The sequence below is a fragment of the Panthera leo genome, chromosome D4, assembly GCF_018350215.1.
Source record: "Panthera leo isolate Ple1 chromosome D4, P.leo_Ple1_pat1.1, whole genome shotgun sequence".
NCBI lineage: Eukaryota > Metazoa > Chordata > Mammalia > Carnivora > Felidae > Panthera > Panthera leo.
This window is the reverse complement of record NC_056691.1, coordinates 33236439-33253761: the sequence shown is the minus strand read 5'-3', so window position 1 is coordinate 33253761 and position 17323 is coordinate 33236439. Positions and strand designations below refer to the sequence as shown.

The 17323-nt window shown below is 37.9% G+C and overlaps 1 protein-coding gene and 1 pseudogene across 1 annotated transcript; both read left to right on the top strand.

Annotated features, from left to right (window-relative positions):
* Positions 1–417: 417 nt before the first annotated feature.
* DMAC1 (distal membrane arm assembly component 1) lies at positions 418–2158 on the top strand. Its single transcript, XM_042912606.1, has 2 exons — positions 418–768; positions 1678–2158. Exons 1-2 carry the CDS (start codon positions 495–497, stop codon positions 1740–1742), a joined length of 339 nt encoding a protein of 112 aa, XP_042768540.1. The 5' UTR covers positions 418–494; the 3' UTR covers positions 1743–2158.
* LOC122204545 overlaps positions 1783–17323 on the top strand; it is a 79845-nt pseudogene continuing 64304 nt past the window's right edge.

The window sequence follows — 17323 nt, the reverse complement described above, 5'->3', positions numbered from 1 at the left end:
TTTGTCATGTATTGGGAAACTGATATGTCATTGGATTGGAAAGATTAAATGGCATGATGCAGATGATCGCTTAGCAAAGTGTCTAGCATACAGTTAAGCACATACAAAACTTAATTCTTTTCTTGAGACAGGTGAGATGGCATGCTCAAGATCTCACATTTTTTGCTAGGCAAAAAAAAAAAATTAGAAATCCAGATTCCTCCTCTAAGGAAAGTAAGAGTTGAGACATTTAGGGGTTTACTAAGTCATAATTCTTAAAATGATTGGGGGAGGGTGTAGCGGGGAATGGCCTCTGGCAATGCCAAGTTTGTTGCCTCAGAAATCCACAAACACGGGCAGCCACCATCTTTTTTCCGTTCGAGGCAGGCCAGAACTACATTTCCCAGCGACCCTCAGCCTGCTTCCGGTGCAGTGAGCCGGCGCTCTGCTTCCGGCCGTATCTTTCACGTCAGTTCGGTCCGAAGACTCCCGCAGTTGAGACCGAGTTCTTGAATATGGGTTCTTTCTTGTCCCAACCTCTGGAGCCCATCAAAGTCGCTGCGCCTCCTGAAGTCACCAACTCCGCCGAGCCCCTGCCCCTCGCTGCACCTGGAGCGCCGACCTCTCCAGCGGAAGCGCCTCTACTTAATAACTGCTGGAGCTGTCGCGTGCTCTCCGGGTCGGGGCTGATAGGGGCGGGCGGATACGTGTACTGGGTGGCGCGGAAGCCCATGAAGCTGGGATACGCCCCGAGTCCAGGGACTATTACGCAGATGGTCATCGGCATCAGTGAGAGTCGGGGGATCTCAGGGCCTTTGGGCAGGGGGATAGGGAGAAGTGGGCCGCAGTCACGCGGGCGGGTTGCGGGGCTGGTCACGTGGCCGAGGCACACCAAACTAGGAGCGGGGCGGGGAGAGGAAGTTCTTGGGACGGTTTTTCTTTTCTTTTTTTCTTTTTTTAAATGACAGTATTTCTTGAGAACTCTTGTTAGCTTCAATCGTTAATCCTAACGATAACTATTAGAGATAGGTATGATTATAGTAATCCCTTTTTACCGCTGAACAAACTAAGCCATAGAGAGTAAGATGTTAAAGGTCAGACAATTAGGATATGACACAGGTGGTTTTTGATCCAAGTTTATCTGTCACCAGATCCATGCTTTGTTCTCCAGATTCTGGAGAAAGCCTTCGTGAGATAAAAACTAGGGCTTTGAAGTCACGTCTTAGGTTCAGTGCAAACCCACATTCTCGGTGTACTATGGGTGGATGGCTGGCCCACAGTCCTTAGCTGTAGCAATAATGACTGATTATTATAAGTGATGTTAAGATGTCTTAGAGTAAAATGCAGTGATTTTTTTTTTCCTTTTTTTTTTTTTTTTTTTTTTTTTTGCTCTTTAAACCAGTTGAATGGGTAGGATTTTAGGTTTTCAGATCTCTTAGCTTTCTAATTAGATTCCCCAAATCGGTTCTCCTTAAATCCCTTTCTTGCTTGGGGAGGTAACAGATTTTTTTTTCTCTCTCTCTCTCTAAATTTTCTTTTCCTTTTCTGAATTTCACTCTTTTATAAAAAAAAAAAAAAATGTAATGATGATGTGTCTTCTAGGAGTGTTGTGAGGATTAAATAAGATGGCATATATGAAAGCACCTAGTAAACTCAAGTGTAACATACATATGAGGTACTGTTGTTTTTTTTCCTTAGGCATAGCTTGTTGGGGTGTAATCATCCTGGCAGACCCCAAAGGGAAAGCCTTCCGTGCTGATTGAAAGTACCGCCAGTGAAGTTGGCATCTTTGTCCGTGTCCCCATGACACCAGAACAAGCATCGGACCTCCAGATGTTCTGGACAGACAAGTGGATATTGGCAGACTTCAGTCCTGCAGATACGACAAGACTGAAAAGACAAATGTAGGTTGTTATTCTTTGGCGATGAATATTTGTGGCCTTCTTCTCAGACTCCACAGGGACCATTAAATCCCTCAGAGAAGAGAACAAGTTCTGTGTCTTATCTAGAGGAAGAAGATATAATAAAAATGAAGACGAGATGATAAACCAAATTGGAAAACGAACCAAGTTATTATTTTTAAAAGTTCTCTTTACTTCTCCTATAATGGCATCAACACTTATTAGCAACTTAACACTGGGTTTGTATCATACAATGTGCAGAAGTACGTAAAACTTTACATGTGTACTGCTTATGATTTCTAAGGTGTTGTCAAATCAATTACCTTATGAGAGTTTCAAAGCTACTGCTGTAAGGTGCTTATTTCACTGGTGGTAAGTGAAACTTGAAAACAGTTCTAGTGATTTGCCCATGGTCATTCAGCAAGTCAGTGATATAGCTAGGACTTGTTCTTGTTTAGTTCTAGTTCTTGTCTTTTAGAACTAGGATGATTTTGTGATGAAACAAAAATGAGCATACAATAAAAGACAAGTACCAAAATATTTGAGAGAAATTCACAACATTGTCATTAAGAACAAAAATCAGATTTTGTCCACAACCACTGGAATTATTCCTGTGATGAAATTGAGATGCTTTTGAGATAATGACTTAAAATTTGATAGTTCACTTCTGAGAGAAGTCTATGCTTCCCTTCTCTATAAAGTTATACATAGCTTTTTGTTCAGAGCAGAAACATAGTCAAGTTTAGTTGCTAATCACAGTGTGTTAGTTTTGAAAGATAATGTTGAGCAAGTACTTTCAAGGCTTTTACTATCATGTATGTAGAAGTGCCTAAGCTTAATGCTGGATGTCTGTATTCCCAACATTTTCTTAGGTTAAACCAAAACTACATAAATGTAACTTGTTGGTCTTGGCTTGACCTGGATAAACAGAGTAAAATTTATATATGTAATGTAGGGGAACCTGGGCCGATTAAGCGTCCTTCTTCAGCTCAGGTCATGATCTCACAGTTTGTGAGTTCGAGCCCCACATCGGGCTCTGTGCTGACAGCTCAGAGCCTGGAGCCTGCTTCGGATTCTGTGTCTCCCTGTCTCTCTGCCCCTCCCCCGCTCACGCTGTATCTCTCTCTCCTTCAAAAATTAGTAAACATTTAAAAAAAAATTTTTATATATGTAATGTAATTTTAACATCTTTCTCAGAATTTGTACTAATGTGTAAGCAAATAAGAATTTTTTTTCCAAATGAACTTGCCCTCTCACTAGAATATTGCCAAGGTATATTTGGTTCTTCCCAACTTGGGTCTGTTTAACTAGGTTTGAGCAAAATAATGCTCTACTATGTCTATGGGCAGTTAACTAGGAATAACACCTCTCCCCCCCAAAAAAAATAGATTAGTTAAATTTAAAATGAATAGTTTTTTTTCTTTTCTTCTTTTGTTTAACTTTGGAAGTGTATTCCAAAAGTTGTTTTGAGTGGCGCCTGGGTGGCTCAGTCGGTTAAGCATCCAATTCTCCGTTTTGGTTCGGGTCAAGATCTCACAGTTGGTGGGTTTAGGCCCTGTGTCTGGCTCTGCACTAGCAGCATGGAGCCTACATGGAATTCTCTCCCCACCCCTCGCCTGCTCATGCTGTCTCTGTCTCTCTAAATAAATAAATAAATAAACTTCAAAAACTTGCTTTGATTTCTGCCAGTGCAGTCAGAAATCCAGTTTCTTTTAGAGATGAGTCTGATCTTCAGAAAGAAAAGAGCACTTTAGTCTTACAATGCAAGGAGTACATATAGTGCCCCTATTATCATCCCTTTTGTTGGGGATGAAGTAGAGTGAGGATAAACAGACGCAAGAATAAGTGGATTATTACTCAGTAATGTAAGAACCCATATTTATGGGTTTTGGAATCTCTTTATTGCATGGAAATACGAGTTTATAAAGGCTCATAATTACTTTTGGCAGAAGAGAAAAAGTATAAATAAAGGCAATTTAAAATTAACTTAGAGTCTTCCTTGAAACACAAACCAAAATGTGAACATACATGTAATCGCTGATAATGTTCATAATGTCCAAGGTATCTATTTACCTTTACATAGTGTAAACTTTGGTTGCTCAAGATAATCAAGAAATTATTACACCATCTCTTGTTCTGTGTATTGTATTGACTAGTCTGTAATCCTTTGACCAGCTAACAGTATATCAACATATGAAAGCACCCTAATGTAGATTGGTCTTCAGGATCTTGATATATTTTGGGAAGGAGAGGTGAGGGGTCTCTCTTTCTAGGCCGATTGCTATTGCTGGCAACACTGGAGTGTTCAAGTACAGATCTATCTAAAAAGCTACGGAGTTTCACCTGGCTGAGACTAGTTGCTGAGACCATGGTTTCTGGGGGGCCCTAGAGGTTAAGCATCTTGGGCATGATTTGTACTTCACCTCTACTGTCAGCATTTGCTCCTTGCTTCTTCTTATTACTGGTTTCTTAGCCTGACTGTGTCTGAATTAGGGGCCTCTTGAATGAAGCCAGTTGATTTGACAACATAAAGTAAATTGCTCCTAAATTAAATTTAAATACATGTTCAGGGCAAGCATATGTTCAAGTACTCCCTCTCCACCCCAAACCAGGCTTGGCCTCAACTGATTTATTGCCAGGACTGCATTGATCAAACTAATACTTCTCAAATCTTGGTCTAGGATAGTAAGCAATTTTGAGTTGAAAAGCCACTTTTTTTTTTTTTTCTTTCAATGACAGATAAATCCTTGCCTTGACCCAATGATTATATAGGTGTTAGGGGCACAGAGTCAGAGGGGAAAGACTTATAATTACACATGATTCAGAAGTACCCCAAGAGCATGGGGAGAAAATCTGTCACTCTTCTAAATTCATGTCTCTTGGCCTTTGAGATATTCAGCAACTTGTCATTCAAATGTAGAAGGAACATAGAGAAATAGCCCAAAGGGCAAATGTTAAATGTAGTAACGCTGCTAAAAGTCACTGCTCAGTCATGGGACTGAACTTGCATTTGCTTCAGGAATGTGGTAGACAAGATTCTTAAGATGGTCCAGATCCCTGGTGTACACACACTTTCTTCCAGTTATTCAAAGACCATTCTAGGTGCTTCTGTGAAGGAAATTTGTAGATGTAATTAAGGTCCCAGATCAGTTGATCTTAAGATCGGGAGATTATCCAGATGGGCTGATCACATGAGCCCATTAAATCTTGTTCTAGAGGTCAGAGGCAGGAGAAGTTGGAGATTAGAAGGAAGTGGAGGATTCAGTATAAGTCCCTGCAGTACTAGAAGAAAGCAAACATTCCTATGAACTACCTCTGGGGGCCATGTGGCTAGGAACTGCCAGCTGCCAGGAGCTGCTGAGAGTAATAGCTAAGCAGGAATCTGGGACCTCAGTTCTACAACTACAAAGAAATGAATGCTTCCAACAACCTGTAGGCTTAGAAGAGGGCCTTATGAGAAACAAGAACTGCAGCCCCAGCCAACACCTTGGTTTCAGCCTCATGAGACCCTAAGCAGAGTATCTAGTCATGCTGTGAGACCATGAAATAAATTTGTGCCATTTTAAGTCTCCAGGTTCCTGGCAATTTGTTACACAATAGAAAACTAATACAACGAATCAGGAATATTTTATGGTGTCACAGTCATGGTAGATGGCATGCCAGACCAATTATGCACCCCTTTTCTGGATACTCAGGAATTAGCAAGAAAAAGCCATCTGAATAGCATTTGTCTTTACAGTTACTGTCTTCACTTGTTTTTACTGGCAGTTACTGCCAGTTTACTGGCTTTTCTGGACAGTTTTTATTTTCTATTTTCTAGCAAAATTGTTCCACTGCTGAATATATATTTGAAAAAAAATTACAGCACCCTTTTGATGCGCCAAATATGCTAAGTGCTTTGTAGGAACTGTTAAATTCTCTCAGCAGCCCTGTTTTAAAGTTGAGGTAACTGAGCCCTGGAACAGAGAAGAGTTTTTCCAAAGCCTCAAGTGATGAAGCAGTAGTGGCTTGGTGAAGAGCATGATCTGGGAAGTGCAGATTCATGTTGCTATAGTCTTTCTCTTAGCATTCATTCTCAAAATGTTCAGATGTCAAAATTAGAAATTTTGAATGCTGATTTTCCATTTTTCTTGGTTATCCCTTAGTTAACATGTATCATTTTTTTTTTTTTTTGGTTTCCTCTTTATAATTGAGGTTATATCACTTATCACTCTGACAAGCAATTTACATATTAATCCAGGACAAGAAATTCATATCTCCCTTAGCAGGCTCATACCCTTCCATGACTTTACCCCAATCTCTCCTGACCATTTTCCTGAACTTAAACCCTATTTCCCAGCCACAGTAGGGCATCCTACCTACCTCTCTGAAGAAACCAGCATCCCAACTTGTCCAAAATGAACTGATCTCACTCCAACCTACTTCTATTTGCTGTATCTGTTCATAGCATTTCCAATTCATCAGCGGACCAAGCGAGAAACAATAGAATTATCTATGGCTCTCTTTACTCTTATTTACCTCTGATCTGTTAGCAAGTCCTAGTTATTTTAACCCTGTAATACTCTTTCCTGTCCATTTCCATTGCTATTGTTTTGGATAAGTTATCATTTCTTTCTTTTTTTTTTTTTTTTAACATTTATTAGACAGAGAGACACTGAGTATGAGCAAGGAAGGGGCAGAGAGAGGGGGAGACACAGAATGCAAAGCAGCTCCAGGCTCTGAGCTGTCAGCACAGACCCTGACGCAGGGCTCGAACTCACAAACTGTGAGATCATGATCTGAGCTGAAGTCGGATGCTCAACTGACCGAGCTACCCAGGCGCCCCCAGTTACCTTCATTTCTAGTGTAGATAGCTGTAATAGATTCTTCTATTTCCTTCAAAGAAACCCCTCTCATCTGTCCTCCACACTCTAGCCACAGTAACCTTAAAGCATGTCCCAGCTGAAAAGCTTTCAGTATCCCTGCGACATACAAGGTGATCTACAGACTCCTTGGCAGAATAGGGAATGCCCTTCACCCTCAATATCTTTCCATCCTCATCTTTCACTCCCTGACTTCTGTTCCACACACCCCATGTTCCTGCCACTCTTACTTAGCCAATTCTTCCTAAAAATGTCACTCTCCATGCCTTTGCATCTGCTGTTCCTTCAGCCTAAAAGGATATTCTTTTGTCTGCTCCATCTGGGAAAATCCCACTTGTCCTTCAAAGCCCAGCCCAAATGTCACCTCTCTGGCAAAACCTTCCCTGAAAAGTCTTAGTGTCATTACTTTCAGGGCTGGGCAACCATTACACTTTGTATGAACCTCTATCACTACACTTAACAGTTAGGTTGCTCAGTAATTATTTATGTATCTGTCCCTCCCCACTGATTGTGAACTCTTCAAAAAGAGGATTGTGCTTTTGTCATCTTCATGTTTCTGGTCCTTAGCACCAAACATGCCAGGTATCTGGTTCATGTTCAGTAAATATTGATGAATAAGAAAATTGTATTCAACCTTTTAGGTTGAACAAATTAAGAGGAAAGGAAGGGCAATTTTTGTTCTGTTAGACAACTTTACTGTATCTCAGGTATGGTCCTTGGCCCAGCAGCATGAGCACCACCTGCAAACTTATTAGAAATGTACATTCTTAGCCCCATGCCAGACCTACTACCGAGTCTGAAGCCCTGGGGGTGGAGTCCACCAATCTGTATTTTAACAAGCCATCTGGGTGATTCAAATGAACGTTTAAGCTTGAGAACTATGGATGTGTTTGAACCTGACTGACCTGTGTACAGCAGATTTCAGCTGTAATGTCATGGAAAAAAAAATATGACTGAAGCCATGAGGCCTAGGTTCTTAGCTTGTAATAAGCTCTTAAGCAAGCCGCTTAAACTTTTAGAACATGTTACCTTCTGTAAAGTCAGAAGACTAGGCAATCTAAATTCCTTTTTAGCACGGAGATTCCCTCTATGTATGAAAGAGATGTATTGTCTGATGCCAGAGGATGGAGATAGTAGTGGAGAACAGGGAAAATTGAAATAGCACTCTGTGCAGTGATTGTGTGAAACTTCCTTAACATTGCTCCTACAAGTTCACAATCTAGCATTGTGAAATGGCAACTGCTTGATACTTCACAGGAATTTCATAATCTCTTACCCCAATTAGTGCACCTGACCAACCAAACAATTCTGTAGGGGAGAAAAGAGTCCTTTCTGACCCTCTTGTGATCAGATCATTCTTGGAAGCATGAAATGTGATTACCCTGTCCTGGTGTGCATAACTTCCCAGACATTCAAAATAAATATGGGAAGTCAAGAAGGATTAGGATTGGTGGTGGTGTATGTGTGTCGGATCCCTTTCAATTTCCCAAGAACACAAATAGGAAAACCTTTTCTTCAGTTTCACTTTGCATAATAATGGTTTACTGATGTGAATTAAATTAAACACATTCTGTTATCCAGGCTGTGTCTAGAATAATAACAAACCTCAGCAAAAGAAAATATTCTATCAGTGGGTGTGCAAATCAAACCAATAAAAATTGCACATTCTGCCCTGTACCTAGAAGTATATTTCAAGTGTGTATATATATATATATATATATATATATATATATATATATATATATATTTCAAAAGTACATAATATATAAAATAATACACATTTAATCTGAGTATATATTTTAAATAAACATTATATATAAATCATTGAAATATATTTTTATAAATATGTATTATATATCTATCCTATCATATAGGCATGTGTATACATATGTCTTAAATGATGTCCACCTATATGTGAAGGTGAGTCTAACAAGTGATTTTATTACTGTAACAGCCAACTACAAAAATAGCCTTTAGGCCTACAGCCAAAAACCAGTACTGGTGAAATCCCTAAATTCTAGTGGTATTATCACCAAAAAAGTTTCAATAACTAGAAGAAATATGGCCTCATTTCCTTCAGAGGGATTTTCATTTTCAAGTATCTCAATTGCATTGAATTAAGATTCAGTCCAATATGCATTTATTAGCCTTTGTTATATACCAGACACTCTACTTGGGGTGTTAGGAATATTACAGGGCTCCTTCTCCTAGAAGTTGGGAGTGTAGTGGGAGAGACAGATGCTTTAAAAAGTGATTATGATATAAGTAAGGTTATACACTACATACATGGGAGCAAGGCAAAGGGACATTTTAGATCTTACTAAACAAGTGCAGAAATCAAGTCTGATACCTTACCTGGAGCAAACAAAGCCCAATCACCAGTAGGACAAACTCTGGACCCCATGAGGATGAACAAAGCAGACACATGTCAAGAGAAAGGGCTACCAACGCTCATATCTAGGCAAGTCATCAAACAAACTCTAAGGGAGAATTCTCAGAGTTCCTTGACTTGGGGTTGCTTTAAGCAGCATGCTGTGCAGCCGTGCTTAGAACTGTGACAAGAAACTGCAAAATGCCTTGACAAGTGAAAGACAGGCAAACTGGGTTGGGGAAGGCAGGTTTCTCTCCATCCTCACCAGCCTGTGAACACCTGTTACTGATGGAGCAAGCTGAGAAACACATTTGGCACATGTTGGCAGCACCAGCAGAATCAGCCCTTCCTCAAGATTTAGTGAAGATGTGATCCTTTTTCTGTGGCTTCTGCTGCACAAAAACCCATTTCAGTTTTCTTTGCTGTATAGTTATTAGAAGTGAGGGGGAGAGATAAGAAAACTCAAGCTGGTTTTACCATGGCTGAATATAACCATGCCAAAGATGTTGACAGCATTCTTTCTGAGGTGAGAAAAATCACACTAATGCCATTTGTGGGGAGTTTTTCAATTGGCAAACACCTTCATGAATTTATACAGTTGGCTCTACAGCAACCTGAGAGAATGGGCAAGGCATCTCACATAGTCCCCATTTTACAGATAAAGAAATGAAGGTGGATTCAGGCAGTTGAGGGACTATACAATCACGAGTAAGAAGCAGATTTGATCATGTGAGTAAAGGTCTCTGGCTTTGTTGCAGGACATTGGTTGTCAAAGAATTCAAGAAGGTGTGTCTACTTGAATTCTAACTTCCCATGTAGAAAGTAGTCAAAGCAACAGAAATTCAATTTGTCTCCCTTAGTTGAAGTACGTCAATTGTTTTTGGAAGCCTGAGATTCACAAGGACTAGAATGATGTAGGCAGAAGGTGTGCTGTTAAAGTCAGCCAGTTGGAAGTGTCTGTCCCTAAACAAGCTACCTTCTCTGAGCCTCAGCTCCCTAAAGTCATAAAATGTGGAAAGTCATACCCACCAAGTTTTATGGAGACTGAAAGTGTAGGGAATGACTTTGATATAGTAAGCAGTCAGTTATTGGTGATCATTAACATAGTTTTTTTTTTATATGAAATTTATTGTCAAACTGGTTTCCATACAACACCCAGTACTCATCCCAAAAGGTGCCCTCCTCAATACACATTACCCACCCCTCCCTCCCTCCCACCCCCCATCAACCCTCAGTTTGTTCTCAGTTCTAGGAATTTACCCAAGGGATATAGGAGTGCTGATGCATAGGGGCACTTGTACCCCAATGTTTATAACAGCACTTTCAAGAATAGCCAAATTATGGAAAGAGCCTAAATGTCCATCAACTGACGAATGGATAAAGAAATTGTGGTTCATTAACATAGTTTTTAAAAATACAAATAATGTACCACCGGTCCCCTTGCCTGCTGATTGAGGACTCAGCATCTGGACATGGGGAAGGGACTTCTCTGTTACTATTTGTGGAATTGAGTGTTTTTGGTCACATCATGTGTCACAAGCAGGAATTCTGCCCAAGAAAGCAGAAATTTTCAAAATTAAAAACCTGCACATTGCTCAAGGCATGTCTGTACTTGCTATTTGGCTCAGTTCATTCCAATTTTTTTTATTTTAAAATGTTTCATTTAGTTAGAAATGTAACCTTAAAATAAACAGCAAATGAAAAATAAAAAAAGAGAAATGACAAACTCTATCTAAAAAAAAAAAAAAAAAAAAAAAAAAGTTCTCTTCTAAGGGGGCTCCAGAGTTGGATCTACAGAAGTACCAGCTGCTAGTTTGTTTTATTATTACTTGATTTAAATATATCCATGGCTGAGGGGGAGGAGGGCAACTGACAGCAGCTTTGGCTTCCTGCAATGCTTCCTGCAATTTCACCAAGTTGCTTGTGGGACTGACATGCTTTTCTTTGACATGAGCTCTAAATGATCCCCTAGGCTGAATCCTTTCTCCACTATTTATTGACTGTCTCAGTTCCATTTGGCAAACAAGGACGATCTTCCCTGTCCTCCGTCTATGGCTTTTTCACATAGATCAAATACGGTAAGTGGATATGTAAATCTTTGAAACTGTACATGGCAACCTACCAGTTTTACTCACTTCTCTCATTCAATAGTACTTTTCCAAAAATATGCAGTGCAACTCTTCAGAAATGGAATGGTGTTACCAGGCATTCTGAATCCAAAACTCTCCAAGCTATCCTGTTGCTGAGCAATATTAGCCATTTTTCTTTGCAACTGGTTTAGCTCTTCAAAAACACCACTGACATCAATTCTTGAATAAATGTCATTATTTATTGGAACTTGCTTTCTAAGAGATAATTTTGATTAATGAAGACTTAGAGATTTGAATCCCTCAAATTAGAGGATGAAACATCAGGTATGCTCCTTCCTTCTCCTGTTAGTTCACATACTGTCCTATGATTCCCCTTCCTTTCCTCTGATCTTTGATGTGAAATAGGGTAGCTCTTTCCACAGGGTTGCCGTTCAGAGTCCCAGCTGTTCAGGGGCATGGCCACTTCTTCCCTTAAAAAATGGAGTTAAATGAAACATCCCACCTGGGCTTGCTAAGCCACTCTATGTTCCAGGTACACTTTCATGACATTTTACCTGTGTAAGGCATATGTGATCTTGAAACCAGTTAACACAGATATCATTCCTCAAACTCAACTCTCTTCCAGGGTTAAAGTTGGCTAGGAAGCTCCAGGTGATACTCTCTCTCTGTTTAAACTTTAGTTGAAGCATCATGTTTAGTTGAGGCCTTTCTTTTGCAGTTTAGAAAACTCTACTGGTTTTTAAAAACTTTTATGAGATCTTTTATATTCAGGATTTTCTCTTACTGAATGTGACTTTTACTTATTTTCTTGAATGCAGATTATATATGTGTGATAAATATGTTACATATATTTTATGTAAGATATGTATTTTTAACTAATACTCAAATAATATGCCAATATCTTACAAGTCTGTTTTGTTTTAGTAGTTATCTAGATACAGCCAATATAGATCAAAGGAGGTACAACTTATTTTTTTTTAATTTACATTCCAGTTACTTAACATACAGTGTAATTAGTTTCAGGTGTACAATATAGTGATTCAACACTTCCATACAACACCTAGTGCTCATCACTATTAGTACGCTCCTGAATCCCCATCACCTATTTAACCCATCCCCTCATTCACCTCCTCTCTGGTAACCATGAGTATGTTTTTAATAGTTAAGAGTCTGTTTCTTGTCTTGTCTCCTTCCTTTCTTTTTTTTTCCTTTCCTTGTTTTGTTCCTTAAGTTCCACATATGACTCAAATCATATGGTATATGTCTTCCTCTGACTGACTTATTTTACTTACCATTATACTTTCATACTCCATCCACATCATTGCAAAAGGCAAGATTTCATTCTTTTCTATGGCTGAGTAATAGTCCATTGTATATATATGCCACTTCTTTATCCATTCATCAGTCAATGGACACTTAGGCTGTTTCCATAACTGGGCTATTGTACATAATGCTGCAATAAACATAGGGGGTGCATGTATCCTTTGAATTAGTATTTTTGTTATCTGGGTAAATGCATAGTAGTGCAATTGCTAGATTGTAGGGTAGTTATATATTTTTAACTTTTCGAAGAAACTCCATACTGCTTTCCAGAGTGGCTGCACCAGTTTGAATTTCCACCAACAGGCAAAGAGGGTTCCCCTTTCTCCCCATTTTTCACCAATACCTTTTGTTTCTTGTGTCATTAATTTTAGCTATTCTGACAGGTGTGAGGTGGTATTTCATTGTGGTTTTGATATTTCTTTCCCTGATGATCAGTGATACTGAGCATCTTTTCATGTGTCTGTTGGCTTGTGTGTATTCTTTGGAAAGATGTCTATTCATGTCTTCTGCCCATTTTTAATTGGATTATTCATTTTTTGGGGGTGTTGATTTTTGTAAATTCTTTGGATATTAACCCTTTATCAGATATGTCATTTGCAAATATCTTCTCCCATTCCATAAGTTGCATGTTAGTTTTATTGATTGTTTCCTTCACTGTGCATACATTTTTTTTTTATTTTTATGAAGTTCCAATGATTTATTTGTGCTTTTATTTCCCTTGCCTCAGGTGACATAAGTAGGAAGACATTCAAAGAGGTTATTGCTTGTGTTCTCCTCTAAGATTTTTATGGTTTCATGTCTTATATTTAGGTCTTTAATCCATTTTGAATTTGTTTTTGTGTGTGGTGTAAGAAAGTGGTTCAGTTTCATTCTTTTTCATGTTGCTGTCCAGTTTTCCCAACACCACTTTTTGAAGAGACTGTCTTTTTCCCGTTGGATGTTATTTACTGCTTTGTTGAAGGTTAATTGACTATATACTTGTGGGTTTGTTTGTGGGTTTTCTATTCTGTTCTAACGATTTATGTGTCTATTTTTGTGCCAGTAGCATACTGTTTTGGTCACCACAGCTTTGAAATATAACTTGAAGTCCAGAATTGTGGCACCTCCAGCTTTGCTTTTTGTTTTCAAGGTCACCTTGGCTATTTGGGGTCTTTTGTGGTTCCATACACATTTTAGGTTTTATTTGTTCTACCTCTGTGAAAAATGCTGTAGGTATTTTGAGAGGGGTTGCATTAAATGTATATATTGCTTTGGGTAGTATAGACATTTTAACATTATTTGTTCTTCCAATCCATGAGCATGGAATGTTTTTCCATTTTTTGTGTCCTCTTCAATTTCTTTCATCAGTGTTTAATAGTTTTCAGAGGACAGGTCTTTCATTTCTTTGGTTAGGTTTATTCCTAGGTATTTTGTTGCTTTTGGTGCAACTGTAAATGGAATTGAATTCTTAATTTGTCTTTCTTCTGCTTCATTATTTGTGTATAGAAATGCAAGATTTCTGTATGTTGATTTTGTATCCTGTGACTTTACTGAATTTGTGTATCACTTCTAAACAAGTTTTTGGTGAAGTCTTTCAGGTTTTATATAGAGAGTATCATGTCGTCTGCAAGTAGTGAAAATTTTACTTCTTCCTTGATTATAGGATGCCCTTTATTTTTGTTGTTTTTGTCATTGTGTGATTGAGATGGCTAGGATTTCCAGTACTGTGTTAAATAGCAGTGGTAAGACTGGACATCCCTGTCTTGTTCCTGACTATGGAGGAAAAGCTCTCAGGTTTTCCCCATTGAAGATGTGATTAGCTGTGGGTTTTTTATATATGGCCTTTATTATGTTGAGATATGTTCTCTCTAAAACTACTTTGTTGAAGGTTTTTATCATGAATGGATGTTGTACTTTGTCAAATGGCTTTTCTGCATCTATTCAAATGATCAAATGGTTACTATCCTTTCTTTTATTAATGTAGTGTATCATGTTGATTGATTTGTGAATATGGAACCACACTTGCAAGCCAGGGATAAATCCCACTTGATCGTGGTGAATGATTTTTTTAATGTATTGTTGAATTCAGTTTGCTAGTATTTTTTTGAGAATTTTTGCATCCATGTTCATCAGGGATATTGGCCTGTAGTTCTCTTTTTTAGTAGAGTCTTTATCTGGATGTGATATCAGGGTGATACCGACATCATAGAATGAGTTGGGAAGTTTTCCTTCCTTTTCTATCTTTTTGGGATGTTTTAAGAATATTCTTTAAATGCTTGGTAGAATTCACCTGTGAAGCCATCTGACCCTGGACTTTTGTTTGATGGGAGTTATTTTATTACTGATTTAATATCTTTGCTGGTTATCAGTCTGTCCAAGTTTTCTATTTCTTCCTATTACAGTTTTAGTAGTTTATATGTTTCTAAGAATTTATATATTTCTTCCAGTTTGTCCAATTTGTTGGCATATGGTTTTTCATAATATTCTTTTACAATTATTTGTATTTGTATGGTGTTTGTTATTTCTCCTCTCTCAGTTGTGATTTTATTTATTTGGGCCCTTACTCTTTTCTTTTTAATAAGTTTGGCTAGAAGCTTGTCAATATTATTAATCTTTCCAAAGAACCAGTTCCTGATTTCATCAATTGGTTCTATTTCTTTTTTAACTCTTCTAGGTGTAAGATTAGGTTGTTTATTTGAGAGTTTTCCTGCTTTGTAATGTAGGCCCATATTGTGATATACTTCCCTCTTAGGACCACTGTTGCTGCCTCCCAAAGGTTTTGGACCATTGTGTTTTCATTTTCATTTATTTCCATGTATTTTTTTAAAATTTCTTCTTTGATTTCCTGGTTGACCCATTCATTGTTAATAACATGTTACTTGACCCCTATGTATCTGTAGTCTTTCCAATTTTTCTTCTTGTGGTTGACTTCTAACTTCATAGTGTTGTGATCAGAAAACATGAATGGTATGACTTCAATTTTTTTTTTTTTTTTTTTTTTTTTTGCATTTGTTGAGGCCTGATTTAGTACCTAATATGTGATCTATTCTGGAGAATATTCCATGTGCACTTGGAAAGAATGTGTATTCTGCTGTTTTAGGAAGGAATGTTTTAGGAAGGTCCTGAATATATCTGTTAAATCCATCTGGTCCAGCATGTCATTCAAAGCCACTGTTTATTGATGTTCAGTTTAGATGATCTATCCATTGATGTAAGTGGAGTATTAAAGTCCCCCACTATTATTGAATTGCTAGCGATTAGTTCCTTTATGTTTGTTATTGACTGTTTTATATATTTGGGTGCCTCCATGTTGGATGCATAAATATTTGCAATTGTTATATCTTCTTTTTGGATAGATTATTATTATATAGTTTCCTTCTTTATTTCTTGTTACAGTCTTTGTTTTAAAGTTGGATAGATTATTATGATATAGTTTCCTTCTGTATCTATTGTTACAGTCTTTGTTTGTTACAGTCTTTGTTTTAAAGTCTAGTTTGTCCAATATAAGTGTTGCTAATCTGGCTTTCTTGTGGCATTCATTTGCACGATAATTGTTTCTCCGCCCACCCACCACTTTCAATCTACAGATGTCTTTAGGTCTAAAATAAGTCTTTTGTTGGCAGCATATATATGAGTCTTGTTTTTTGTTTTTTTTTTGTTTTTTTTTGTTTTTTTTGTTTTTTTTTTATCCATTCTGAAACCTTATGTCTTTTGATTGGAGCATTTAGTTCATTTACATTCAAGGTAATTATTGATATACATATATATTGCCATTTTATTACTTGTTTGTCATTATTTCTGGAGATTTCCTCTGATCCTTTCTTGTCTTTGTCACTTTTGGTCTTTCTTTTCCACTCAGATTTCTCTCTCTTATTTCTTGCCAGGCTGATTTAGTGGTAACAAACTCCTTTAGTTTTTGTTTGTCTGAGAAACTCTTTGTGCCTCCTTCTATCCTGAATGATAGCCTTCCTCGAGAGAGTATTCTTGGCTGCAGATTTTTCCCATTCAGAGCATTAAATTTGTCATTCCACCCTTTCTGGCCTGCAAAGATTCTGTTGAGAAATCTCCAGCTAGCCTCATGGGTCTTCCCTTGTAAGTTAAGAACTTTGTCTTTTCTTTCTGCTTAAGATTTTTTCTTTATCATTATATTTTGCAAATTTAATAACAATATGTCTTGGTGTTGGCCTGCTTTTGTTGATTTTGATGGGAATTCTCTGTGCATCGTGGATCTGGATGTCTGTTCCTTCCCCAGATTAGGGAAGTTTTCAGCTATTATTTCCTCAAATAAATTTTCTGCCTCCTTTTTTCTCTCTTCTTCTTCTGGGACTCCTATGATATGAATCTTATTATGTTTGATGGAGTCACTGAGCTCCCCAAGTCTTTTCTCATGTTCCCCAATTCTTCTTTCTTTCTTTTTTTTTTTTTTTTTTTTTTTTTTTCAGCTTCATTGTATTCCACTGCTTGGTCACTAATTCATCTTTCTGGTTCTTCCAGCCTGCTGTTCATTGCATCAGGTCTGTTTCTAAGCTCATTTATTGAACTGCCCTTATGATTGTTGCTTTCAATTCTTCATCAGGCATGTTACTTATATCTGTTTCACTTATATCTCTGGCTATGGCCTTATCTTGTATTTTTAATTTGGGATAAATTCCTCTATCTTGACATTTTGTATAAGTCTCTACCTTCTTCTCAGAATTAGTGAAGCTCCTGAAAGTAATGGCTATATGAAGAAAAGGTCATGTGGTACCCTGGGCCTGGAACTTCAGAGAGTGTCTCTGGTGTGTTCTGCATGTACTCTGCTATTGTGTTTTGGCTCCT